Source organism: Lindgomyces ingoldianus (assembly GCF_010093535.1).
Source record: "Lindgomyces ingoldianus strain ATCC 200398 unplaced genomic scaffold BDR25scaffold_6, whole genome shotgun sequence".
Classification (NCBI taxonomy): Eukaryota; Fungi; Ascomycota; class Dothideomycetes; order Pleosporales; family Lindgomycetaceae; genus Lindgomyces; species Lindgomyces ingoldianus.
The window spans coordinates 312309-338699 of NW_022985167.1; the positions used below are offsets into that span (position 1 = coordinate 312309).

At 46.7% G+C, this 26391-nt stretch overlaps 8 protein-coding genes across 8 annotated transcripts; 5 read left to right on the plus strand and 3 right to left on the minus strand.

Annotated features, from left to right (window-relative positions):
- Positions 1-1041: 1041 nt before the first annotated feature.
- On the plus strand, positions 1042-1667 carry BDR25DRAFT_383856 (uncharacterized protein; the record flags this gene model as incomplete). Its single annotated transcript, XM_033697842.1, is given in 2 exon segments — positions 1042-1146; positions 1162-1667. Coding segments are annotated over 2 exon segments (336 nt in total), but the record flags the coding sequence as incomplete, so codon positions are not given.
- Positions 1668-3877: 2210 nt separating this feature from the next.
- BDR25DRAFT_254743 (uncharacterized protein) lies at positions 3878-5043 on the plus strand. Its single transcript, XM_033686315.1, has 2 exons — positions 3878-3973; positions 4036-5043. Exon 2 carries the CDS (start codon positions 4128-4130, stop codon positions 4722-4724), a length of 597 nt encoding a protein of 198 aa, XP_033551376.1. The 5' UTR covers positions 3878-3973; positions 4036-4127; the 3' UTR covers positions 4725-5043.
- A 260-nt stretch (positions 5044-5303) lies between these two features.
- BDR25DRAFT_351067 (uncharacterized protein) lies at positions 5304-8500 on the plus strand (the record flags this gene model as incomplete). The annotated part of the gene is made up of 22 exons (XM_033694808.1): positions 5304-5444; positions 5506-5540; positions 5636-5699; positions 5778-5990; positions 6036-6067; positions 6109-6176; positions 6228-6404; positions 6447-6457; positions 6482-6535; positions 6560-6627; positions 6682-6703; positions 6797-6859; positions 6923-6975; positions 7057-7104; positions 7132-7168; positions 7437-7575; positions 7650-7693; positions 7731-7809; positions 7850-7902; positions 7946-7972; positions 8073-8272; positions 8341-8500. The coding sequence occupies 22 exons, from the start codon at positions 5304-5306 to the stop codon at positions 8498-8500; spliced, it is 1788 nt and encodes a 595-aa protein (XP_033551377.1).
- Positions 8501-8578: 78 nt separating this feature from the next.
- On the minus strand, positions 8579-12585 carry BDR25DRAFT_279857 (meiotically up-regulated gene 190 protein; the record flags this gene model as incomplete). The annotated part of the gene is made up of 5 exons (XM_033687780.1): positions 11385-12585; positions 11131-11335; positions 10921-11088; positions 9983-10869; positions 8579-9925 (listed from the first exon to the last, which is right to left on the minus strand). The coding sequence occupies exons 1-5, from the start codon at positions 12441-12443 to the stop codon at positions 8579-8581; spliced, it is 3666 nt and encodes a 1221-aa protein (XP_033551378.1). The 5' UTR covers positions 12444-12585.
- Positions 12586-13691: 1106 nt separating this feature from the next.
- On the minus strand, positions 13692-14477 carry BDR25DRAFT_322770 (alpha/beta-hydrolase; the record flags this gene model as incomplete). Its single annotated transcript, XM_033692057.1, has 1 exon — positions 13692-14477. One exon carries the CDS (start codon positions 14475-14477, stop codon positions 13692-13694), a length of 786 nt encoding a protein of 261 aa, XP_033551379.1.
- Positions 14478-16714: 2237 nt separating this feature from the next.
- Positions 16715-18227, plus strand: BDR25DRAFT_391665 (uncharacterized protein; the record flags this gene model as incomplete). The annotated part of the gene is made up of 10 exons (XM_033698165.1): positions 16715-16794; positions 16863-17122; positions 17161-17179; positions 17213-17278; positions 17310-17325; positions 17381-17696; positions 17749-17824; positions 17871-17927; positions 17971-18054; positions 18086-18227. The coding sequence occupies 10 exons, from the start codon at positions 16715-16717 to the stop codon at positions 18126-18128; spliced, it is 1017 nt and encodes a 338-aa protein (XP_033551380.1). The 3' UTR covers positions 18129-18227.
- BDR25DRAFT_109618 (uncharacterized protein) lies at positions 18049-20790 on the minus strand. The gene is made up of 5 exons (XM_033683551.1): positions 20663-20790; positions 20523-20613; positions 19542-20463; positions 19074-19494; positions 18049-19016 (listed from the first exon to the last, which is right to left on the minus strand). The coding sequence occupies exons 1-5, from the start codon at positions 20686-20688 to the stop codon at positions 18239-18241; spliced, it is 2238 nt and encodes a 745-aa protein (XP_033551381.1). The 5' UTR covers positions 20689-20790; the 3' UTR covers positions 18049-18238.
- A 1111-nt stretch (positions 20791-21901) lies between these two features.
- BDR25DRAFT_109641 (uncharacterized protein) lies at positions 21902-25206 on the plus strand. Its single transcript, XM_033683552.1, has 5 exons — positions 21902-22708; positions 22755-23683; positions 23737-24270; positions 24338-24920; positions 25003-25206. Exons 1-5 carry the CDS (start codon positions 22303-22305, stop codon positions 25110-25112), a joined length of 2562 nt encoding a protein of 853 aa, XP_033551382.1. The 5' UTR covers positions 21902-22302; the 3' UTR covers positions 25113-25206.
- The last annotated feature ends 1185 nt before the right edge of the window (positions 25207-26391 follow it).

Below are 26391 nucleotides of genomic sequence, written 5' to 3' on the forward strand. Positions count from 1 at the left end.
GTACAGCTGCATATCCACCTACCGCGTGCGTAGCCACGCAGAGAAGGGACCTACTACCAGATGCGTAGCCATCTAGAGGAGTGAGCCAACCGACAAGTTTCTTATATTAATAGTGCTTTTAATAAGCATATAAAGCTTTAAATAGCCTTAGATTATTACAGTAGTTTTTATAAGCTATTATATAGCATTACTAATTATTAAGATTTAAGTTAAAGACTATAGTGTTAGAGCTAAGCTAGGTGCTGCCTGTATAAAACTTTGTAACTATAGGCCTTTATAGTATAGTGTTAATTTAAAGATTTTCTAGTAAGAGATTTAAGTTAATATACTTCTAGTTACTTTTTTTAGTAAGTTATATAAAAACATTAATAGCTAAAGTTATTTTAGAATGTGTTAATAAAGTAAAAAGTTACTTATATAAATTATGTAAGTCTTTTATTAATAAGTAGTCTTAGTTTAAAGTAAACTTTACTTAAAGTAAATAAAAAAGTTATTATTTAGTTAGTTAAGCTTAGCTAGTAAGTAATCTATAATTAGTATGTTTTAGAATAGATAGAAGGTTATTGTCTAGTTAATTAGACTTAGCTAGTAAGCAATCTATAATTAATATGTGTTAAGGTTTGCAGGGCCCCCTTAAGCTAGATGCAAAAGCTAAATGTGCAGTAGTGACTATAGTACTAGTCAGGAGCGCAACTCTAGGCTTATAACTCTTGCATAAGCTAAGAAGGGGTTATATAGTAAGCAAGGTAACAAGGTGTTAAGATCTAAATAAGGTGGACTATACAAGTGTATTGTAAAGTCTAAGAAGCTTAAGAGAGCTCTAGGCTGACTATATACTGTACAAGAAAGAAGCTAGTCCTAATGAGTGAATAGTGCAGTACATGGGTATGGTATCGCGTGAGACACGTGCGACACTTTGCACCATTAAAGGCAGCCTATCGCGACTAGGTTGAAAAACTTAACTAAAGAGGTATGGATTAGATTAGCAAAGAACACTTCACTTCTTTGTACAAACCTGCACAAGATAAGGCATTCACCAAGAGGAATATCTTAGCCAGATGGGCCGCAACTGGTTTGTTCCCATTAAACCTAGAAAGGGTGCTCCAAGGAATTCAGAAGCCCCTACCTAAGCTCACCGTTCTAGACGTCTCTTAAGGGCAGCTAGTATCTGCTTTGCAAGACGAAGTACTGCAGACTCTGCTAACTCTAGTAACGCCAGAGACAACAGAGGCTCTTGCATCCCTACAGATCTTGATAGAGAAAGACGCTCATACACTTGGTGAGACAAGCAAGCAGTGCCTCCAGAAACACGTACAGAAGATGGCGACCGCAGCTAAAATATCTTTTGCCGAACGTGCCCTCCTACAGAATCAGAACGGCTTCCTATTCTAGGTAAATAAGGCCAAAGCTCGTCGATCAACTAGATCAGTAGTCCTGGGGAAGGCGAAGGTGATGAGTTATTAGGATCTAGAGGAGGCGCGAGCAAAGCGCGAAGCGAAAGATCAAGCCACTGCAACTAAGGGGAAACGAGGTCGTAAGCAGAAGACTCCCGCGACAGAAGAGGCAGAGGCGGTCCATCAGTGCCGAAGAGCAATGCCGTGGCACCAAAAGAAACCGAGCCAGCGAACAATATGGAGGTGTCATGGAGGGCTCTGGTAGCGAAGATGTATTAGGAGCTAGAGCTACTTATAGACTTAATTTAAACCTGGCGTTGAGTCTGTTATCTTATTAGTTGATCGGTTGACACTACGGTGCTTGCTAATCCACAAACTTGTCAGCACAAGCTTGGCTTATCTGCTGACAGGTATAAATTACACAGGCTCCGTTCTGTACAGCTTATTTAGCGATCTCTGACTAACTCAATTCGGAAGTTGCTTCGTCCGGAAGTACCGACTGGGGTTGGCGATCTTGCACAAATCTGCGTGCATTAGTGGCCACGGAACTCCTGACGGCTTCCTGCTAGCGATAGGATCCTGACGCTTAGGCCCTGTCCCTTACATATTTCGTACAGATTAGAGCTTATGGCGAGTTGTTAACGAGGGTTTCTCGTTTATAGCATGAATAAAGGCTTTGCACGAGATGGGCAAGAGCGCTGTAAGGTGCACGTAATTTTTAGCTAAAAGCAGTTAAAAGTGTGTAGAATAGCTGGAGCACGCAACATAAGACTGCTAATACAGTATTAAGACGTTTGGACCGAGATCGAACTGCTTGAAGACAGGTACCTCGCTTATTTCTCGACAAACAGTGTTTTTCTACCTATAGTGGGGGACGTTAGTGTTCGGAGGGGTCTGTCTAATGTCCACTCAAGGAAGTCTTTCACAGGACAGGTGAATGTCATGGTGAGTACACCTAGCTAGTTGATTTGCCTATGCTTCATTGAGTTGTCTAAACTCAAGTGGCTCCGGTTCTGTGTTGGTGATCCTTCCGATTTCCATGCTTTGCTAAAAGGATACATCTGCCGGCGTCACGAAGAGAAAAGGGGGAAAGTGCCGTGAATGTCAGAGCGACATCCGTACCACATGAATTACATTTTGACAAGAGAGATAAAGAATCCTAAGATATCAGAGCCACTTGCGCAGCACTCTCTATGCCAGAATACTCTTTCTCCCATTAGACCTGAGTCGGGTGCGCCTGGATCGCATCTAGTGAAACCTCGTGGAAATCTGGGGTTTGATTCTGAATTCTACGAGAACATTTGAGAGAGCTGGATACGCATAAGGCATGTTAAAACTATGTTTTTATAATCAAAAGAGTATCTAAAACATCCGGTACCGTTGGATAAAACAATGATGAAGAATCGAGTAGTATAAAGATAGAACGAAGCTTGATTAAGAACTCGAGCCTGTATGTCGGTATAGCAAGGATCAATGCTAGAGTGGCTGCTGACTAACATGAAATCCATTACGATTACTCTAGAAAAGTCATCGTCCGGCCGGTTCGTTATCATGGCGCAATGCCGAAGTTTCTTGAGGATTCCAGCAACGCCGTGAGAGTATCGACACTGCGGGAAATCGTAGGGTGCAATGTGAATAATGGAGGTGGTTTTCATAAGTCGACTATATTCCATTAGGCTTCTTTCATCCACCACCGTCCACATCTCCTGTCACTTCTTGAATACCCTGAAGTATGACTCTTTGCCTGGAGCTGCTAGGTCATAGCCCTTCCAGAAGCTCGAGATTTCGAAATTCAGCTCGATGGCGCTCCCAACTCTTGAAAACGGTGCCTGGGAATATAACGGCGTCAAGATGACTGCCTGCCTCACCTCATCTAGCACTACCCTTCTAGAGCATGTTACCACCTAACGTGAGGCATAGCTATGGAGGGTCTACCTGTTACGCCTCTTGCTGGAACCAGGGAGGACATCCAGTTTCCCCAGCCATATTCTGCTTTAGGTGATAAGATGGAGCAGTCACGATCAGCAACAACAGTCATCACTTTTGGTATTATGAGAAGAATCGGGGCATCTCGATCTTAGAGGATAATACTCACCTGGGTAGCCTTTGCCCCTGATGACCTCGGGTCAAGAGCCGACCAACCACCTGACGCGAAAGCGCCTCACATCAGCCTCACGGGGCCGCCACCAGGAATCAATAATTAAGTTCGGCGACAACGAGGAGTTCGACCTAGTGTCCAGGCATCTGGGGTAGAAAAGTCGGTGACTGAGAGCGGTGGAAGAAACCAGAGAGTCTGACTGGGACTAAACGAGAGGCGTGGCTTGTTAGTTCGTGATTTGGGGTTCAGGGAGTGGCTCAGTCAAGGCTGTGCAAAACCTGTTTGCGGCAAAGTCCAAGGTGTCATCACGCGCGCGGGAACACAAGGACACGCGAGCTTTGTATAAGAGTTAATGGATTGTGTCACAAGATAAAGGTTTCTGCATCCAGCACATCGCTCAATTCATCGACTTGACTTCAAAGAAAGCCCGTTTGCAATTGTGACAAAGGCACGTTTTCAGCCTTCAGCCACAGGTCCCCCCGTATGATTACCCACCCAGTGCCCCACTACTTAAAGTCACAACCCACTGACATCTGGCTTCAGCCTTCAACAACTTCTACCTGCACTTCTCCACTGCACGAATCGCTCAGCAACGAGCTCAACAATTGACCAGTCACCTCACACGAACAAGCACAATGACGTCTGAAACCACTACCAATGCGCCAGCGCAAAATGTTTCCAACATTGATTGCGACGTCGTCGATACCGATAATCAGCTTCCCCCACTTCCCAACCCTCTCCCAAAGGAGCATCCACAGTTCCTACATTGTATGCCTCCCAATGAGCCGACATACCGCGATTTCTCCTTGTTCCTCGCCGGCAGTATCGAGATGGGCAACGCAATAAGATGGCAACAACACATGGCCAATATCCTCCGAGACCTGCCTATCACTATTACAAACCCGCGACGCGGCCACTGGGATAAAAACGCGAGGCCCCTTCCGACCGACAAGACGTTCAGGGCACAAGTGGAGTGGGAGTTAAATGCGATGACCAAGGCTACGGTCATATGCTTCTTCTTTGACAAGAATACCAAGAGCCCAGTCACATTGCTAGAGCTGGGGCTGTGGGCGAGCAGCGGAAAGATCGTTGTCTGTTGTCCGGATGGCTTCTGGAAAGGCGGGAATGTGGATATTGTTTGCGAACGATATAAGGTGCCTTGTGTAAAGACTTTTGAGGCCCTAGTCCCGGAGGTTAAGAAGATGTTGAAGGTAAAGGGTATGGACATTTGAGTCCATTCATGTCAAAGATTTGGTGGTGTTCTAAGCATTTCAGGGGGTTTTCTCACGGCATTCCTCTGCCTACAATCTCCCTTTTTCTGCATTCCTGTATTCCTACATCCCATTGTTTCTACAACTACCGGTTTCTGTATTCACCTGTATTTGTGTTCATCTGGATGCATTTGTTTTGCTCCTGCGATTTGTGTAACTGGGTATATATGACTGCATCAGCGAGGCGTCGAGGGAGTTTATAGATGCGACCTGATATGGTCTGTAACGACGACGGGCTGCTTTATTCATGGCTGTAGCAACTTATGAGTTCCCCTTTATTAAAATACCGTTACACCACACATTCTTAATCTCCACGTCGTTATTTTGCTGGAAGTGGCAGCGGGAAGTGGCGGCCTTTTTGCTCCGCCAAGATTTAGCCACAAGACAAGGGCGTCTACTCAATTTTCCGGATGGCCCAAGAAGCGCTATAATGCACCACAGGGTGAAGCCTCGTTAACAGATTTTCAGGTGCATCCTTTGCCAACTCCTCCGCATTATTGACTACCATGCAATGCTAAAACAAACTCTGCAGAGACAAATATGACTTCACGTGGATACCAACTATTTCCAACTCCCCAAGTAACCTCAAAACGACATCCTCGTTTAAAGTTCTCGCGAGCCAATCGCCTACTTTCGAGCATCGCCTTTTTAATGGATGACCAGAACCTCATGCTGAACGCAGTCATCTCGATAAATCCGATATGAAGAGAAGCAAGGCTAATTTCTGCTTCTTGTCACCTAGTTGGAACACGGCAAAGTGTTTCAAAACACAAATTTGTATCCACTTTAACGCTATCTCTTATTCTAGCGAAAGGTGTGACAGATAGACTCTAACGAACTTACTTTCTACGTTATGTGGTAACATATTGTAGTCCTGCAAGCACCACCCCACATCTATATTCTGCTTTGACCTCTATCATCTTAGAGTTCCTTCCCGTCTAGTGCTTCCACCTATTCATTTAGCCGCCTTGTAGCAAACTAGCGGTGGACGGCAGCAAGCGCCCGATCCTCTAGTTGAATATAGTGTTTAGACTGCAACCTTCCTATCGGCCTCCATTCTCTACCGTCCGCTTTTCCGCTAAAATATCGGATTCTTCATCATCATTGGCCACGTCTCAAGTTCTGTTCGCTGAGATTAGTCTCCGTGGGTTCACGCGTACTGTCTCCAAGCAGACCGTCTCGAATGAGGACATCCACGTATCCCAAATCACGACATATGTCGTCCTGGTAGAGTTAATCTCGCAAAATTCGTTCGCGCCACCCCTGGTGTAGATGTTCCCGATATATCTATCGACGCTACCCGCGTCACCTTTGAAGAACCGTGTAATGGCATGATGGATTGTAGACTGTATCCTTTGTCCGCCGGCGACACCCCATTTGAGGAAGTAAATGAGCCAGTCCTCGAGATGGCCCGTAAGTCGCACCTATAAGGCAACTCGTCCCATTTAACCACCGATCAACTAGCCATCCCAGAACTTCCGCGTCTCCGCTTTAGCCCTGATAACATTTGCTTGGATATCGTCATGGAAGTCAAGACTTATGACCACGAAGAGGACGTCACATTACCATTCTATCTCTATATCGTTGCCACTTTATCTGTTACTCTTGCACCAATATCGAGGGGATCGACATGCGACTCGAGTGGCGATAATTCCTACATGAACTCTTCCCTTGCTTCCTAAGTTTTTGGAGTGGTTTCCCTTGAGGGAGGTCTCTAGGATATGGACGCTGACGAGGGTATGGTTGAGGACAAGGGACAGATAGGGTTCGGCGTTGCAGATGGTGACAGACTGTAGAATAGCGAGAGCGACAGTGAGTCTTCTTCATCGCTGTCATACACAGAAGAGGAGAAAACGAATAGGATGTAGGTGCCATAGGGCTCCATCACCTAAGTATTGAGATGAGGCCCACGGGATAGGGCTTCATATGTAGCTTTAGTTGTAGGATAATGATTTCAAGTCCACTTCTGTAGATAGAGGTACTATTATTGTATCTTGCTAAATTAGCGTGGACATCTCCATTCCAACCCCCAGGAGCTTCGCAAGCAAGATTTAAGCCCGGTAAAACAATATACATTCAGGGTTCCAATCAGCCATGTCCCCTAGATTATCCTCCACTCAAGAAGAAATATTAGTAGTCGAGAAACAGTGTCGGGCCAGATAACGGAGCGTCAAGTTCAATGGACGGTGGCGGGGGCGGAGGAGGGATTGGGGTAGTTTTTACTAAAGGCGAAAAGACTGTAGTTATGTAGGTGCCGAATTTAAGAAAGGTCTTTCCACTAGAGGTGAATTAGTCTCGCAAAGGCAGACAGGGCGTTGACGATAGCAATTAAGTCACCTTGGTAAGAGCTGAACTAGGGGAAATTAAGTGATATTGTAAGGCCTAAGAAGAGGGGGGTTCCCCAGGTGACTATATAGTGTACTCAATAAGTGCTCGTCCTAGTGAGCGGCTAGTAGAGAGAAGGGATAGGCATTACGTTCGATACTTAGCGCCCAGAGAGAATTTTAGGCAGAGGGAAGATGTTTTGCTTTTATATTTAAATTTACATTTTGAAATAAATGGACCACATTAAACTAAGAATTTATACCCAGTTCTACTATCCTCTCTCTAACATCTTAATGTCTTATGTAAGCCCCAAGGCTCTCTGATGGGCTGAATCATCCATGGGCTTAGCGTCTCACAACACTATTTATATTATATAGCACCTCGGTCCCTCGGTCCACAATACATCACTTCTCTCATAACTCATGCCCTCTGCAAAGCTCCAGCCTTCCTCTAAAATCCAACATCCATAACATCTACAGCACTTCCTGTTCTGTAATACTACTTAGACCTTCACTATAGTCCTTCTAAAAGGGCAGAAGAGTACTCTTAACCTTGATTAAGCCAAACTAGGAGTCAATCCAATCTTTGTACTAGTTCTGATTCAAGTGTCCTAATTCACAGCATTAATGGCAACATCCATAGCTTTTGCATAAATCACAACCCCATGTACGCCAACGCACACCTCCCCGCTTAGTCATCAACTCAAACTTCTCGTACTGCGGTTATATAGGCTAAATGGATGCTTTTTCAACTTAAGTCAGAAGCCATATATCTCGGTGTACCATCCTTTGATGTAAACATTCCAATTCGCACAGTTCAAACGAAATCCAATTCTAGCGCGTAAACCGCAACTACAGCGAAATCAATACACTCTCCTCCGCTCCGTAAGGAATTCAGGCTTCTTGCGCTAGAGTTACGAACAGAGCTACGTTGAAAGAAGACTTACTAGGCACGAATTAAAGCACATCCTAATTCTTGTACTAGCCTACACTCAAGCATCCTAATTTACTAAACACAATACCCAATTCCGGTGCGCGAAATGCAACTACGACTACAATGATATACTATCTGCTTATTAAACCTCCTACACCTTTCCTGCCACAGTCACAGAACAGGTCTAAGCCAAAAGGAGGCTTGGAGTTACACAACAAATGTCAGCGGAAATCGAGGCTTGTTGGAGCATTGTGAAAAGAAGAAGGGTTGCTCTCACTACTCTACAAAGCTACTCGCATCTTTTTCGCCATGGATACAGAGCAGGCGTCAGCAGAAAGGAGCCTTCCCAGAGCCTTGCGAGAAGGCAGGGGGTTACTCTATCGGTTATCAAAGCAGATATGCTAAATTTCCTATATAAGATGAAGTGGAGCATCTATAGAATGCAAATGGTATTGTATCTAACGTTTCTATTCCCTTGAATTTCTCCCCGAACCTGACAAGAGGTTTGACGGACGAAATCCATTCTACTCATGTTACCGCTCAAGTCTCTGTGCCCTCTACACCTCCGTTTCAATTCCCCCTCCGCTACTGTCGCCATGCTTAAACAGCCCCTCCACCTTGCCCTCTCCCCTCTTAGCAAGATGTTTCATCCAAGCCAAAGTCCTTGGTCCTTTCCACTGCATCATCCCCCTATTCCTCCTATGCAGCTGTTTCGCATGCTGCTTGTATTCTCGGAGTTGATCTACTGTTCCTCTCTTTCCATTCTCATCGAGGCTGCTCCCGCTCTTGGTTGCAAGAAAATCTGGTAGGAACGTTGAATCTGAGTCCGAAGACGATGACGAATCTCCTTCACCGTTCGTACCGTCATCCCAGTCCATTTCGTCATTGTCGTGACACGCATCCAAGACTTCCATAATGTCGGCAATATGGCGATCTTTCTTTGCGAGGGCCTCATGGTAGCCTGACAACCCCGACCAGAATGTAAGGTTTAATTCAATCTCACCAACCTTATCTCCACATTCCGAGAGAACATTGTTTTCCGCCCTACTTAAATCCCCATTCCATATAGGCAGACGAACAGTCTGCTCTTCGTTATCCGGGATATCTTTCAGCCACAGGATGCAAAAAGCTGGTGTACGGTCTGAGAGTGTAGAGTCTTTCCTGAATTCGACGACGAGGGGAGATGCATGGCGTTTACGGACTGCAATACGCAAAACGTGGTCTTTTTTCGTCTTCCATACAACGCGTCCATCCTGCTGACTCTTTTCGCTGTCTTCAGTTCCGGTGTGCAATTTGCCGCGTCCAAGTGAGGTTCGGATCTTCATCCGCATAGATCGGAGATCTGTGGGGACATCAATGGCTTTCACAACTGGCTTAATATCAAGAGTACCGTATTCCCAACCAAGCATTTTATGCGGCGTTTGCAATTGTACCGACCTAAAAACCAGTGAAACGCGAGCACGACCGTATCCGACTCCTCCAGAAATTGGGAAGCTGGCATCGATTTGGCTGCGCTCGTGAAGAAGTTTCGACAGCGGCAGATAGACGATACCTAAGAGAGGGTCATCTTCGTGGACTCGAGCATCGCGGACAGAGATATGGATCTCGGTGTTACGGAAATCGGCAATGAAGCGCTCACAGCCGGCGTTGAAGAATGGTTTGGCATTCTTCGGCTTCGTCCTCGTCTTGAAGACTTTCTGGTGATTGAGAATGATGGTACAATAGGCGGATGGAAGATCATCGCCCTCTTCTTCCTCATCGCTAGCACCTTCGTTCTTCGATGCCTTGTTTTTGTTGATTGCTTCGAGCTCGAGGCCAGTAATTTGATGGATTTGGACGCTGAGAATGCCAGACGGGTACTTTTGAGGAGGTGGGGAGGCAATAATGAGTTCGTCCTGGCGGGCCTGTGGGGTGTAATTAGTGGTTTGATCAAACCGAGAGTGGGGGGTGCTAAAACATACCTTAAAGTCCTGCGCCTTCTGCTGCTCAATCTCTTCGCTCTCATCCTTGCTTGCTTCTCGCAACTTCTTCTCACTCTGCTCATACACCTTCTGCCTCAGCTGATCAATATTTTTCACATCGGGGTCTTCATCCTGTGCCGTAAGCTGTTCATCTGTAATCCTCGTCTTCGAGAAGTACCCAACGCTCCATTGAAGCTTGCCAGGCATGCCCTCGCCAGCCTTGAGAGACTTGAAGCCATCCTCCCGGTCTGATATCTTGCCATTCGTTTCCTTGTCTCTCATGATACCTTTGACATCCAATTCGATACGACCAAGGTCATCATCGGCTGTTGTGCGATCCGAATCCCACAATTGAACCCTGAGCCGCTCATCTACATTCAGCTCGTCGGGCGTAACCAGGATGTAACAGGTTTCCTCCCAAACAGGCTCCATATTGTTCTGTAACACGCGTGTAGACCAGAGAGGCTTACCAAACTTAGCCCAGCCAACACTCACGTATGGGTCCGCAGAGCCTTTCTTGACTGGGCCGAAGCCAGCATCACCTTCTTTGAAGTTAAATGCGCGCTTGATTGTAACAACCAAGACCCCGCGGGCACTAGTATCCTTCTTAAAGTCGTCACCGACAAGCATATCTTTGAGGTCAAGAGTGAGCGACTTCGGCGTAACGTATTCTGCCATGGCGGCATCGACCGAGGACTGCACGAAGCGGGAGATGAGAGGTAGATCCATAAGGTTAGGACCTTTCTTGAGAAGGGGGATGCATGAAAGATCGACTCTAGGCTGACCAAGGAAGGTGAGGGTACATAGGGAAAAAAAAGGCGGATCGGGGGTGAGCTGCAGACGAAGTCGCATGGTCCCAACGATACCATGAAGCTCGACCCAAACAGCTGTAGGTTGTTAACACATGTAGGATAGCACAGCGTGGTGGGTGGGCTTACGTAGTTTGACGTTTGCAGGCATATAGAATGCAAGATAAAGATGAGCATTCTTCGCCCGCTCCTTCATTCCTCGTCTTCCAGTGGAGGGCCGATACGCGAAAGCAATCTCAACATTGACAAAATCGCCTTCTTCCGCTTCCATGCCTTCGGCAACATTGTCCGCGTTCTCTTCAGTGCCACTGGCATCTCTGTCGTCATCTTTCGAGTCACTCTGGACCTCACCCTCGCCTGGGATTTTCCGGTCATTATTTTCCTGGTTGGAGGACTTAAGTTTGCCATCCTCGGATACAGATTTCGCAGCAGCGCCAGTAGGGAGCCAACGAACCCCGAGAATGCGGAGGGCCTCGCTCCCTTGACCAATATCTTCGACACTGATCATTCGGACCATTTTGGGCAAGCTAGCTTGCATGACATCCTATTCTAGTCAGTAGCACTCATGCTACAAAGTGGTGTACAGAGCCTACCTCGAGAGTATCAGACACGCTCGTGAACAAATCTGGATTTATCAACGGCCAAATGGATGCAAGCAGCGAATTGAGCCACTGCGCACTCTCGGCGGTCTGGCTCTTTGCCAGCTTCTTTCCCTGCTGCCACTCTGCGTGCCAAACCTCCGTTTCCCATACACCCCTGATCTTGTTCTCTGTCCATTGCCTCATCCCAAGTATGATAGCGGCAGAGACGCCGAGACTGACTCCGATTTCGAGAAGAGTAAAGAATGCCCTCGACCACCCAGTGGAAGTTCGAGTGATCTGGAATATTGCAACCACGACTGTCAAACTGGCACTCACGATGCCCAATCCCGCAGTCAGGGCCTTCCGGTATACACCAGTGATCTGCTCCCTCGTAATAGCAAAATCAGGGGGGGGAAAGAGGGTCTCCATGATGGTGTGTGCATCCTGGGCATCTTGGCCCTCTGCACTAAGTTGCTCCTCACTTTTCCTCATAGCAGTGCCACCAGTCGCAGACCTGAGTTCTGATCCTGCAGGCGGCCCGTTCTTGGGCGTCATCTTAAGATCCTTGCCTGTGAAATCGTGGATGGTGACAGGCAGATGGGTAACCGGATCAGTGACCTCGCGCTCTGTGCCGTCGGCGGAAAACTTCTTCATTGCCTTGCGGGCCTTCTTAGGATCCATCTCGTGCAGTATTCCCTCTGTCGTATCCTCTGCAGTATTTCCATCACACCCACTTTCCTTACCGTCACCTTCCTGGTGGTCCTTGCCAGTCCGACCGGCATGGTCGTCGGCGACATGCTCATCCTGTCCGAAATTCTTATTCTCCGCTTTGTATGGCTGTGTATTATCAGCGGGAGCTGCAGCCTCCTTCCCGTATCGGAGTGTGTTGTATGCATCCCCGAGGCGGTCTAGCTTGCTGTGATCGTCTTCTAGCTCGTCCGGCGCTCTGTAGTCTTCTTCGCGCTGCTGTTTCTCCTCACGGTATTTTTGGACGGTAGGAATCGGATGGTGCGATGTGTAGGGGGCTTTATTCTTCCTTTGCGAGTTCTCCACATCGTCAACACCAGACATATTGAAGAGTCCGGCTCGGAGGTTGTTTCGTCGAAGTCGAGGTCAATGGTTCCAAGGTTGTCCGCAAGGGAGCTACAAGAATTCGAAGGTTCTAAATTCTCCGCAACTAGTCAAGCGGTGCGCTCAATGCGTCATAAAACTCGGCATAAATTCAAACGAAGGGAAGGAGCAAAGTAATTGCTGTCAAAGTGGCGGTGGAAGAAAGGAAAGAGACCCAGCAAAATACTTGTGCACATTTCAATTGACGTATTTGCAGGCTTGTTGACAGGTTTTGCCATCTTACACACAGCCCCGGATGCGGTACCAAGACAACGCATGCTCCAGAGGGATGATCATCATGATACAGTTTCACCAACTGGACCTGTCTGAGAATGACGTCGAGCAGCCTGTTTTCGCGTGACGTGTGATGCTAGCAACGGGCCAATGGCGTCTCGTGCGGGCCATCTGATTCCCGAAAACCACTGACCACCATCTCCATAGTACGACCTTCCCAAGAACGCCAACTTCGCGAATTGAATATTATTCTTGCTCTTTCATTGTAGGAGAACCAACCTAGGAGAAAGAAATACTAAGAAGGACGAACCCTTTAGTCGCTGTTCCTCCCGCTGAAAAGACTACCCTTCTACCTCCCCATGCCAAGAATCATTGGAGTAACCTCCCGCCATCAATCTCAGCCAAAGTCCCTGTAGCATAATCTGCCCTAACAATATAGATATACGCCTCCGCAACGTGCTCCGGAACCGCCAGAAACTCAACTGGCAAACTCTCCCTGGACTTTAACAAATTGTCTTTCTTCTACTCCAACATTTCCTTCGTCTTCTCCTCCCGAAGCTTATCCCATGAGTCTGTCTTCACAGCCCCAGATACAGCCGTATTAACTCTGACCCTTTTCTCTGCCAGCTCCGTCGCAAGTCCTTTGGTCAAGCTCAACTCGCCTCCATTCGGCGCCCCTCCAACTAAAGCTCTGTTTTCTAGTTTGATGCCAGCCGTGCCCGATGTGAATGGAGTGATCCTCCGCGGCAGAAAATATCGTGCTCCAACCCAGCTCGACCTGTTCTATCCCATTCAACTCGGTGTCATTCTGCAACACTACATGGCCTAGCGTAGCATTTTTCATATTAGGTTGTAGATGCAACACTATAATCTTGAGAATCCTTCATGCTATTCTGGAAGGATCGCAGAGAAGTCTAGGTGAATCTCATAGTCAAACTTGTAAAGTCAAACTATATTTTAGACATGACCGCTACCTTACTGGGCGTTCCGCTCATCCTTCGCCGCCTTCAGTGCCAGATCCACCATCTCCTTCTTCTTGGTAACGAACACGCTATGGCAGGTGTCATAGTCCTCCTTCTTGATCACAACGCCGTCCTTTTCGGCGCGCTCAATCATGATATCCTGATACGGACGCGGCACTGAGCCGTCCTTAGAGGTGTGGACGTACGTGACGGGCAACTTTTTCCAGCAGTCGCCCTCAGAAAGAGCGCTGAAGGCTGAGAGCGGGGAGCGGACGAGGTGAGGTAGTGCGGCCTCGATGTCTGCGGGCTCGGCGTCGCCTAAGAACAGCGCAGCCGGGTTGACGGGAAAGCTGGAGCCGTCGTCGAAGTTGTTAACGAACTGGGGCCAAAGGTGAAAGAGGCCGGAGGCTTTGGAGATATCAATGATGCTAGTCCCTGGCTGAAGGATGTATGCGCATTGGTAGAGCAGGTGGATGACCCCGCCAGGCTGACCTATCGCTGCACGAGTGCTGCGAAGCAGGTTATCCGTCACGGCATCCGTCCCAACCATGCCGCCGTACGAGTGCATCACCATCAAGACACACTCGCCAGCCGTGACGCGCTCCTGAACGACGGCGCGCACAGCGACCACATCCTCTGAGAAGGACGCGGGAGGCGGTGAGGTATTGTTGCAGCTGGGCAGGTGTGGGCAATAAACGGAAAAGCCGGCCGCCGTGAGGGAGTCACTAAAATTTTGGTAGTTCGCTGGGGTGTGCCAGGCGCCGTGGATAAGGATGATCGTGGGGAGTGCGTCAGACATGGTTGTGGTGAGGTAAATAGGATAGCTAGCCCGTCTGCTCTGGTCGTCCGTTAATATGGAAGACCAAGCTGTGCCGCACTCGAAGCCGAGCAACTACGCATATTAAATATCATGGTGCGTGGAATTAACAAGGCTCAGGTGTTGTGCTGTGCCATAGCGGCGTAGACGTCGTACATGGTTTATAGTGTCTAAGACATGCAGGAATCTAATAACGTACACCACAGGCGAGTTACTCACACACCTAAGTTGCTTACTTTTACTAAGACTACACTAAACTACTCTTTCTACCCTAATGCATTTCTAACAACACTACTTAGATGTGTTAAAGAAATGTTAGATATAGCTTATACTTTAGGCTTTTAAATAAGACATAACATATACTATAGGTAAGTTACTTACACATCTAAGTTACTTACTTTTACTAACACTACACTAAACTACTTTTTTTTACACTAATACATTTTTAATAACACTATTTAAATATGTTAAAAAAATATTAAATATAGTATATACTTTAAGCTTATAACGTACCTAACAAGTTAGCCGGCTACACAGATTAGCTAGCTACTTTTGCTAAGCCTCTACTAAACTCTACCTATCTACATAATACTTTAACAATAACACTAGATTAAATCTTCTAAAGAATGTTAGATATAGCTTACTCTTTAGGCTTTTAAATAAGACTTAAAACTCTTTTTATAACACACTATAGCTATCTATAATGTCTCTTATATAACACTAAGTAATTAACGCGCTAGACAGCCTTTATAAGCAAAATGCTAGCCTAAATTAAGAAATTTAACTAAGCTTAAAAAAAAAGTAGTTATTAAGTATATACTTAAGCTTATAACATATAAATTTCCTTTTAAGCTTATAGCTATAGCTAATATAGCTAATTCCTTACCTATAAAGTGTAATCTAGGCTAGGTTAGCTTAAACTAGACTAGTATATAAGTTAAGCACTACTTTAAGTTTATAATAAAGTTTAATTATAAGTATAATTATAAAAAAGTATTTTATAAAAATCTAAAAGTTATCTAGGGCTAGTTTTACCTAGTAGCTAATATAAAAGCTAAGTATAGTATCTAGAATAAAAATAAGTATAACTTTAATAAGTTAAGCTTTATAATAAGCTAGATATTAACTAAAGTAGTTATTATAGCTTTAAAAAAATAAAAATAGCTAAAAGTAATATAGTAAAGTAATAAAAAGTAAATAATAGTTATCTAAGGCATTAATATAATAAAGTAGGCTATAAAATTATAAAGCTTTAAGTAGTAAATAAAGCTGCTACATAACATAGATTACATAAAAAAAAGTAGATTTAAATAAAAAAAACTTTAATAGTTAAGAATAAAGCTTATCTAACTACTCTAAAAGAGTTTAAAGCGCGTAGTAATAAGAAAAAGCTAAAGACATAAGTGCGCACTAAAAAAAGTAAGCTAAGTTAAAAGTAATGTAAGTAGTGTAATTAAACTAGGCATAACTTATGTATATGTAAGTAAGTAGTAAAAGTAGACTCTAAATAATATCTTATATTATATTACTTTATATAGGGCTAAAGTAGGCTGTTTTGCAAGAGAATAGGGTAGTTTTAGTAGAGGCTTAGCAAAAGTGGCTGGCTAACCTGTGTGGCCGGCCAACCTGTTAGGTACGTTAAATAAAATATAATACTTTTTAAGTAATATACTATAGCTATATATAAAGTCTTCTAAAAAATAATAAATAGTTAACTAACATATTAAATAATTCTTATAAGCTAATTTTATAGCTAACTTATAAAAGCTAAAGAATAATAAAATGTAAGTAATTATTAAGTATATACTTAAGCTAAATAGGTAAGAATTTTCTTTTTAAGCTTATGCTGTAATGCTGCTAGGGTTTAAAGGATTCCCAGCAGCCTGAATCATATTGAATAAAATAACAGGCGGGTAAAATTGTGGGCTAAGGCTGTTCGAGAAAGAGAATAGGTAGATAGACATGGTAGATCAACGTGAAAGCGTTAAATAGGAATAGATGGAGTATGCAGTTCACCCCCACACCCAAAATTCAAATCGCTGTTTATGGTAGCTTGCAACCAACAACCCGCAAGAAGCTCACGTCAAACTCACAGCAAGCTCACCCAACCCCGTCTTTGAAGGCTCTAATCCGAGCCTTTTGATCTTACAAATCACGCTCACACCGCACCACCTCACGCATTATTCATTCCCCTAGGCCCCGAGTTCTCTAGTACCATGATGGGTGACACCCTCCACCACCTCGTAACGTACGGCATTCGGAATAACCCTAAATCACTTATTCCGAACCCCATCCCAACGTCCGCGCTCACAAATAGTTCGGCATAACGTCTACGCAAGCATCTACATTCCTGCATCTTCTACACAGCAGTAACACCGAAAGCCGAGACACGACTCCAGCGGCCGCCTCATCCCGAAGTAGAATCACTGGTGTAGCACTAGGTGCTCTGGGCGGTACGCCCCTTGTCGTACACGCCTTACAAATCATTGTCGTATTTCGCATACTCGAACATTTCCACGCTTGCACGTGCGAAGTAGTCGCGCTAACGAGCATGTTTCTCACACCGATTGGAATGCTGCCTAATTCGTCATCAGATTCGGACGTTTGGGTTAGCCCCGTTGGACCAAGTAAGGAAAGATATCCGAGCGAAACGGAAATGATCCAGTGAACGACTTTGGGGGCTAGTTAGGGCTATGCTTGGGGGGTTGGTTGAGGAGTCATTGGCGACAGATGAGTCCAATCATTCCGGATGATGGAATGGATGAAATGTCGTCCGGTGAACGGTGAGAAATGGGGAATAGTGCGATGAGGTAGGTATTGGATCTTGGAGGTATATAAGAGGGGAAGGAGGGCTGAGGCGTTCATCATTTAAGACATTATTCCAGACTATCAGGTTCAAGCCCATCGATTCAGATATCCTCATCTGTATATTTTCGCTCGTCCATCTTGATATCCCATTTCTTACCATCCGTCTAAAATCTATTCACCCTCCCCAACCAAATACCATCCATCCTACCAGACCCAAGATGGCTTCTACTTCAAACAGCTCCACCACGAACAGCTCCTCCTTGCCCTCGTCTACTTCTACACCTCGTCCCTCAACTACCGAGACACTACCAGCATACACGTCCACACAAAACTTCTACGGCGCATTCAACAACTCCAATAAATCCCTCGTTCAAGTCTTTACTCGAAGGAATTGTGACCTGTCCCCCTATCCTAACACATATTTTCTCTACTAACAATCCCTCAGCTTCAGAGAGCTCGTCAAGCGAGAAGACGGCAGCGAAGAAGGCTGCTGTGGCCGCATCAAATGCGGGGAAGGAACCGTATTATAGCGCGGCCGCGTACTATTTATCGATGAGGTAACTTTAGCGAGGGTGTTCAGGAGTCCGAGAGATGGATATGCGGGATACTAGCGAGAGAAATAAAGTGAGCCACCGCGACCGCGATACTTGGTGATGATGGGTGATAGTGTAGACTGGTTGGGGATTATACCCAGATTGTATGGAAACCTGCAGGCGGCTTCACAGATTGGCTGGTTCGTACAACCACACTGGTCTCCCTCGGCCGTGGAAGGATTGATTGAGGAGGAGGGATGCTTTTGGTATTATCATATCCGAAGTTCATTAGGAGTGCTATACGACAAGGCGATAACAATCGCCTCTATTCTGTCTGCTGAGAAAATGTTTCGATAACTCTATTACGTCGTAGTCCACGCTCAGTCTCGTGATGTAGTGAGACTAGAAAAGATACTGCCCCCATGTTAGTGACCGACAAATGAGACTACTAAACGCTCTGATTTTTGTAGAAACTAAGAAACACACCGTATTATTCCAGTTTGCATTATCCAGCCAATTCAAAAAGTCCTCGCTCTCGGTCGGAATTGGCTCAATTCCATCAATCATCGGCATATCGAAGAAGCCGCCTCCAACTGTGCCCAACGCAGTCCCATCTCCATTTCCTTGGCTCTCATTATTCGTAGGAGGTTGATAATTTAGGACTTCATCCAAGACCATAGCGTGCATTTTATTGAGTTCGGAACACAGTTTGTGGTTACCGTCACCTGGTAAAATGACCCATTCCAGGCATGATATCAACACCGAGAGGTTCCTTATTAAGTCTGCGCGGCTGATACAGCTTGGAAGGGGCACATTCTCCAACGTGCATCTTCGTAATTCGAGGGCCAATACTCCAGCGCTTGGTAGGCAATACATGAGGATGATTGAGGGGAAATGCCGCCTAGTGTGATATGACTGATTCCGTTGCTTATTGAAGACCAACACTGTAGACAGTAGTTTCATGGAGATCTCAAGTAGTGCTGGGATAGCCATTTCGGTTTGTCGACGGAGAATCCGCTGCATTTGAAAGTCGGTGTGGAGGTGATCGAGATACACGGATATCATACGTAGTGCCTTTTCTGAACTAAGAGTCGACCAGACAACATCTTCACCGTAGAGGTCATACCGAAGTTGGGCGGGAACGACCTCCCAAGCTTGACGGCATTCGGTTGATATCGATCTGTGAAGGAGTGTGAGCATAATTTTATGTCTTTTTGAAACGATCTAAGAGACTTACTGTAGCTTTTGTGCCACATCGCCGTCTGTCCTCCCGGAAAGTGAAAGCTCTAGCACCCGCTCTCTGAACATAGATAGTTGAAAGCGCAAACGTATCCACGATGAAGCCCATATCTTGCCTTCAGTGTTCCATCCATCGCTATCTAAGCGGGAGAGAGCGTTGTTGAGTAATTCAGTATCATCAGTAGCAATGATGTCGTCATCGAGATCAAGGGGCAGTTTCCGATCGCTGTAACGCCATGCCATCATGGGCGGACGTCCGAAAAACGTTGCCAACGTCTTGTCACTCTTATAAGTTGCGGCGTACATTCTTCTCCGAGACTCACGGAGGAAGAACGGGATCTCATAGTTTTCTTCACAGTGGATACCTTGAGCATAGAGGCTCGATACACAATCTGCTATCCGGCGCCAAACCCCGTGATCTGCCAATGTCAGTATATTTTTACTAAAGCTTGAAGGTAAAACTAACAGTTATCACCATAGAAATTGCTTGTCACAAGCATGTTCTGATACATTAGCCAAACCATGATGTCATTTACAGCCCCATGTACTTGGCAAAGATTTATACAATCGTTGCTTGCCTGGATCATGTCCTCTATAAATTCGTCTTTGTTGATCTTTCTCCCGCTCTCTAGGGTGAAGACTGGATGGTCGGGTGATGTAAACTGTGCATTTGATCCAGCTACTATAAATATTAAGCCCAACGTCTCCCACCGGAGGTTTTGGCCTGTGTACAGAGTATGGAATTCTGAAGGGGACATTGAGGCCGGTACTTTAAATGGGCGAGCAGTGTTCCTTGTGATCTCGGCATATGCGGCAAACGAATCATTTCTAGTTACGGACAACTGCTCGAGATCTTTTCGAAGCTGTGGAAGAGCTGACACGATGAGGGGACCGACAAGAGCGGGCCCATTATTAATGAAGTACATCCTGATAGACCTCTCGAACAGGGAGAAAGGAGAGAGTTTTGGTATGATCGATTGGGCTACTCCCATCTGGCAGTAGCGGCTTCCAGGTATCCCATTGGTCAACGCAGAGGGCGTGGCGCTTAACCTTTCAGACGGCTGTTCATGTACAGACTCTGGAATAGGATGCTCCTCGGCGAATACCGAGGCATAGCTCGTGGATCCTAAATAGAAACTCCTGGTGGACTCCGGAGGATTAGGTATCGTTCTAGTCACAGATTCAGAAGGGGTCGGCCACATGCTTGCGGGATGTGAGGACGCAGCTGTGCTAACCTCATCCATCTGAAGGGTCGTCGTTGGGCTCCTGTGTAGGGGCGTCAATACCCCGTGATCACGCGTTTCAAGCGTTTCGGAGCACTTTGGTTTCACTGTGCGGCGACGTGGTGTGCCAGGAGGTTTAGTCATTGGGGCGGGATGGTAGAAACACTATTGACAGGAACATTAACACGACACGTGATGCCGTGATTCAGGTTGGCTTTGCTAACTCGGTCTGCTATGCCTCGAGCCTGGCATTTCTGGCATGTCGGTGTCGTGTGATCACACCGAATCTTGGATATCCTGCACGGTTCGCAAGATCTAGATGCTCGTCAGTATTGACTCCTTCACGATTCGGATTTCCACAAACCTGGGCTTCCCGTTTCGGCGGAGCATCTTGTGCACGCATCAGCGGCGACTGGTGGTGTTAGAGCAATGAAACAGCCGGTAATGCAGAAATGAGATGCTTGATATGACCGGAGTATGAGTGGACTGTAGTCATCCATAATTGCGTTAGTGACTCCGAGAGCGGAGGATGAGAGAGGTATCTTGAACTCCGCAGAGCGATCAACAACATGGTGCTAGCGTGGAAGGTGCGATCCCGAGCCGTGATTCGCCCATAACGACCGTTCCTTCCTAAAGTCGCTAAGACCCGGAGTTTTCGGAGTTCAAGCGTCCCCTTTGGGGTTAGTCTGAAGACATCTTCCTTCCATCGTTCTCCAGCGCTGTCGCGCTCGAGTCTCGAAAGCCTTTTGGTCCCCAGACTGCCTTAGATTTCGAAGCATGATACTCACGATTTTGTTAATGGGTCGCCTTGAAAGCAAAGGCGAGGCGTAGGCATGGCGCCCAGCGAGGCAGAATCTGCAGTTGCGGTCAGAAAACACAGCTTCCTGGAAGCTTGCAACAGCCATCCTCAGCAACGCCGTATTCCTTACAACCCCAGCACACCAAACAAGCAGCTTCGGAAACAATCTGATACTCAGCGTCACCGCCACGAATTATGGCTGAAACCGGTATTTCGACGCTCGCCCGGCTCCCACGAGGCCCAAATCGAGCCCAGCTCTTGCTTTCGAGGTGTGTGCTGGCATCTCACCGATCTACTGTATCCTATCTGTCCTGCGTCCCTCTGTATGCGCGCTGCCGGGTGCTTCTCATCTTGGAGGAGAAACCTTTTTCATCGGCGCCTTCCGATCAAACGATTGGCTTGAGCGCCCTTGATGTATGACATCTCTTAAGGGTCGCAGCAATGCGTTGTACATGCCTTTCTAAACCGGTCAATGCAGCAGAGCCGCAGCAGATGACAATTCCCGCAAGTCCATCATCTCTTCTGCAGTCGTGCGTCGTGTGATTCGTTTTTGGGATTAGCGAGTGTGGCGGAGTGCATTCCTCAACATCGCGCCTGAGGCATCAAGTATCTTCTGAACATTAATCGGAAGACCTCACTTCGCGAGGAAAGACACGAGACGAAAAGGATATCACGGCAAGCTGCTCTTCTCACTCTGCGACGGGGCTCCCGCTCTTAAAAGTCTGGCGACTGCGGCGAACAAGCGCGCTGTGTTTGCTGCAACCCCAATGCTGTGCTGAGGTCTGCTGCAAGCTGCCCAATAGTTGCATTTCTGGGGTCGTCCTTCACCGGTTCTCGCGGGGTCGGACAGTGAATTGCGCGCGCAACAGCTGTGGAACGAGCAGTATCTGCGCCGGCTTGAGCCCACACTCTCAGCCGCTTTGCTGTGTCGTGTTCTTCTTCTCGCCCTCCCTCAACTTGAGTTGTTCGTCCTTCAACTCTCTGGCCGGACCAGCTGTCGCAGTTGTTGCCCAGCTATCGCGCGCTCCTTTGTGGCTCTTCCTGGACTAACACGGTCTCTCCTTTGCCCTTGTCCTCAGGCCACCAAATCCTAGACCGAGCGCTGGCGTTTCCCTATCGTAAGGCATCTCGCAACGCAATTGATGCGCAGCCTTTGAGATTCTTTTGATCTCACAGGCCGCCCTTTCACCCCGATCTCCCACATCATGACCACCTACTGCTACTACCCGTACCAGGAGCAGCCTCAGGTAGTATGGCAACCGAATACGTTTGGGTATCTTCATTATGACCGCCAACGGTCGAAAACGCCTACATCCTTGATCAACCATACTGGCCTTTCGCCAGGCCCCCTCAGCACGCCGCCTCAGAGTCGCAACCCCTCACAACCTCCAGAACAAGCACCGGATCAGATGATTTGGGATGATGCCAGCGGCAGCCCCTCGAACTCTCCGACGTCTGTTAACACTCCTGACCTCGACTCTTTTGAAGTCGAAATGCTGGATGCCACGGATTCGATGCGCAATCTCTGTCATGCCTCAAACGAGATGGGGACGACTCAGGTGTCACCAGTTGGAGTGGAGGCTCCGGATATGATGTTCTTAAGTGATCAAGGTTAGATCTATCCAGCGTCCCTCCGTTAATTGCTAACATGTCCCAGCATTGCAAGACGCTTACAATGCCACAATTGTGGCAATACAGCAGCAGCAGCAGCAGCAGTTCACTCTGCAATTTAATACACAAAACCGACCTTCACAAGAGGTTCCATTAGCGCCTCCATCCCCATTCAACCATCTCTACAGTCAAGGATATACGAATCAACCACCACGACAGGATCCATGGACCAGTCAAAGGCCATCTCAGAATTCGAATGTTCCTCAATCTGATGCTGTCGTCTTCGACCTTGAGACAGATCCGGTCGACTATGGTGCCTTTATTAACCCAGATGTCGGCCAATGGACCATGAATGTTCCTGACTATCTCATCTCGCCGACGGAGTCTGCGGTGCCTCCTCTTGATGGCCCAAATCGCTTCCAAGGTCAAAGCCAAATCCAAAGCCCAGTGGAAATGAGTGTCTCGACATCATCATCAGGTGCAGATTCTCAAAGTTTTATCAATTACAATTCGTCTTCTCCTCTCTTCACCGAGAGTTACATCACAGAGCCGCCTCATTTCCCTCTATCCCCAGGAAATTCCACAATTACACAACCTCCACGCTCTCCATGTCAAGCACCCGTCAGCCCATTCCTCTCTATGCCAAGTCCCGGTGGTTCAGAAGGCATGTTTTCTTCACAATATTCAGATCCTAGAATAATGCTCGACCCCTACCCCGTTGAGCAGTTCGATGCTAAACCAGCACCTCCTCCATCACCTGTCCAAACAGATCCCTCTCCCATAAGGACAATTCCAGAGATAACCTATGACTCCCCTGACACAGAGACTCCTCTGCCGCAACCAGCGGGCAAGGGTCAGGCAGGTCGGCCAGGTGGAAGAGCGCTCGGAACGCACTTGGAGCCAAAGGTTGCGAAAGCAGCCCATGACATGCGAAAAATCGTTGCCTGCTGGCACTGCGTATTACAACGAGATAAAGTAAGATTCTGGATAATACTCTACCTTTGAATATTTGGATTAACAATTGCCAGTGCGGCCCCGGTGACACTTGTGAACGATGCCTCAAGCGCTCTCAGCGACCTAATTCCGATTGCGGGCTAGGCTGTTCTCGAGTCAAACTCGTGGAGTTGGTGCAATGTTTCCTCCCCTCTCTTTACACACAGATGCATGAAGACGCCCAACTCACGCACTTCGTCTCCCAGCATATTCGCCAGTGGGGAAATGCGGAGATCACGATTTACATGACGTGTGGCCAAAACGCAATGCCAAGAATACCAGTGAAGGTGTATGAGTTTTTACCCAAGACACAAGAGTTACTTCGCCAGTTCCAGTACTTTACTGACCCGGTCACGCATAAGATGGTTAGGGTGGAGAAATCCAGCCCCGCTGTTGGTATGGTTCACATCAATCACAACGAGGAGAAGAAATATGACAAGTATATTAACGACATTATTGACCACCATCTCGGTGCTTTCGGTGAGCTGTGCTGGATGGAAGACGACAACGACTTCCAGCATAAACTTTTCATGCTCATGATGAAAGTCAAGCCGAGGAGTGACGAAGAAGTAAGTCATCAAGATGCTCCTATTCCCTTCCTCTTTCTTCTTGAACACCTCTCACATAATTCCCTAGGTTAAGCTCCTCCGCGAAGTCTTCCGCCTTATAATTGCAACTTTCATAATGTCGCACACTCTCTCTATCGCCGAAGAAACCAAACACGCATCCCTCTCCAAACTGCATTCCTACCCTGGCCCCTCTGCCTACGTCGAAAACTTCACTTCCCCACGCATGACCAACCGCCAACTCAAGTACTTCTTCGCACGTCTCCAAAAACACATCCTAACAACCGTCCTCAACAAACTCCAACAAATGTTCAAATCCTCACGAGGTTGTGATAAATGGATGGCCGCGTTCATCGCCGTGATCGGGATGTGCATGGCGCACGAGGACCAACAGAAAACGCTTCACTTGGTCATGGAGACTAAGAGCGCAAGCGAGGGCGCTAATTGGATGGATTCTCAAGCGAGGGCGGATTTTGCATGTCGGGAGATTGATGCCAGGATGGGTTTCATCGCGCAGATATTCCGGTGGAAGTTTAACCGAAAGTGCAATCCGCTCCGCAATGCTGAGCATGATTGGGATCGTGAGGTGGGATTTGGAGATGCTAATTCAGTTGAGTTTGTAAGGGGCGTTGCGCAATTGGTAAAAGAAAACAGTACGTCTCCATTTCCGTTCTCGAAACCCTCCTTCACCTTTGATTGACTATTCGAGAATGTACTGCTAAGTATTTGAACTAGTTGATTTTCTGCAGATGCGCCAGGCTGTCAGTATATCGCATTCCAACCAGACAAAGTACACGTCGCGGTTGGTAGCGCAGTTCTTGCTTTCTTTCTGGCTTCCTTCATGACATGGACCTTCCCATTAGCCCCGCTCCGCCCGACCTCGCTCACATCGCTATTATTTCGTTTCATTATAATGCTATCCTTGAGGCCATCCCTTACGCAAATAGGTGGGCTCGGACTACGCACACTTGGTTTCCTTCACTTTCCTTTCCTATTTGTTTGCCCTCTCCTACTTCAGAGATATATATCTATTTATATATACTCTCGACCTACGATGGTGCAGTTATACGTACGATACATGTATGGACAGGACAGAACAAGAGGAGGAAATATAGGCGTTGGGTAATTGTTGAAGGTTGATATCTCTAGGCATGTATTGGATTCACAAGTTGGATCGCGCGTACGTTGGAAGTAAAATCTCACGTCGACACGACACGACATGAGCTTATGAATCAAGATGGCACTCCCTTTCCCTTGGGTCCTCAAAAGAATGCAAGTATGCAGGCAGCATGTTAGGCGGTTTCTTGAATATAGCTATATTCCCTTTCCGCTTTCCTCTTCCCTTTAATCAACGCTATACTTCGCACAATGAGCATCCTTATACACTCCCTCTTTTCCTCTAGCCTTCTCCACGATTGCGTTGAGTTAATGGTAAAAAGATACTATCATATCTTCTTTATCTTCTTTCTAGAGCTGGCTAGATAGCATACTATAATAAAAATCCCGATTTCGATGCAAGCCTCACACCATTACCATTATAAACCAACCGATCACTGAGTTACTTCCTATCGAATTCGCGTTATTCGTCATTCTTAAATCCCAAAGAATTCTCATCTAGTCTGAGTTAGTGATGAACGTGCTTGACTTTCGTTGGGTTGTGGGGGAGGCGGGCGGAATTTGAGGCGAAGATACACGACTCTTAGTATGGGAGGGAGGGGACGGAGCGGAACCCGGCGAGTTTTATGGAGTGTACATATTCGGCCAAGGGAAATGGACAGATTTACAGATGGTAGTATAGAATAATTTGCAGAATGCACCTGAAATAGGATGTGAGAGCGAATACCTAGGTATTTGTCCAAAGTGCCCCTGTCTTTAACTCCAAGTCAAGAAATGCATGACAGACATGTTGCTACATCAGCCACGTCGGCAAACAGACCTATTTTGTGTCTATAGTACTACTACACTCCATTCTTCAAAACACTTCCTCTTTAGATTTTCAGAGTCTATATACCTATCAGATATGACTTTTCCCACATGCGACGAGCCGAGGATGCTTGTTGCATCGTATTGGGTCGTATCCCAAAGCACCCGATCTCTTTGGCCTTGTCACGGATGAGAGAAGTG

What these genes read in the sequence shown, in the direction of transcription:
- BDR25DRAFT_254743 (XM_033686315.1), top strand. Translation starts at nt 4,128, where the DNA reads ATGACGTCTGAAACCACTACCAATGCGCCAGCGCAAAATGTTTCCAAC.
- BDR25DRAFT_109618 (XM_033683551.1), bottom strand. Translation starts at nt 20,688, where the DNA reads ATGCTCCGCCGAAACGGGAAGCCCAG. An exon ending in CAATTTCTATGGTGATAACT is followed by an intron (nt 19,495 to 19,541) that starts GTTAGTTTTACC and finishes TGACATTGGCAG; the next exon opens with ATCACGGGGTTTGGCGCCGG. An exon ending in GATGTGGCACAAAAGCTACA is followed by an intron (nt 19,017 to 19,073) that starts GTAAGTCTCTTA and finishes ACTCCTTCACAG; the next exon opens with ATCGATATCAACCGAATGCC.
- BDR25DRAFT_109641 (XM_033683552.1), top strand. Translation starts at nt 22,303, where the DNA reads ATGACCACCTACTGCTACTACCCGTACCAGGAGCAGCCTCAGGTAGTA. An exon ending in GATGTTCTTAAGTGATCAAG is followed by an intron (nt 22,709 to 22,754) that starts GTTAGATCTATC and finishes AACATGTCCCAG; the next exon opens with CATTGCAAGACGCTTACAAT. An exon ending in GCAATTGGTAAAAGAAAACA is followed by an intron (nt 24,921 to 25,002) that starts GTACGTCTCCAT and finishes TATTTGAACTAG; the next exon opens with TTGATTTTCTGCAGATGCGC.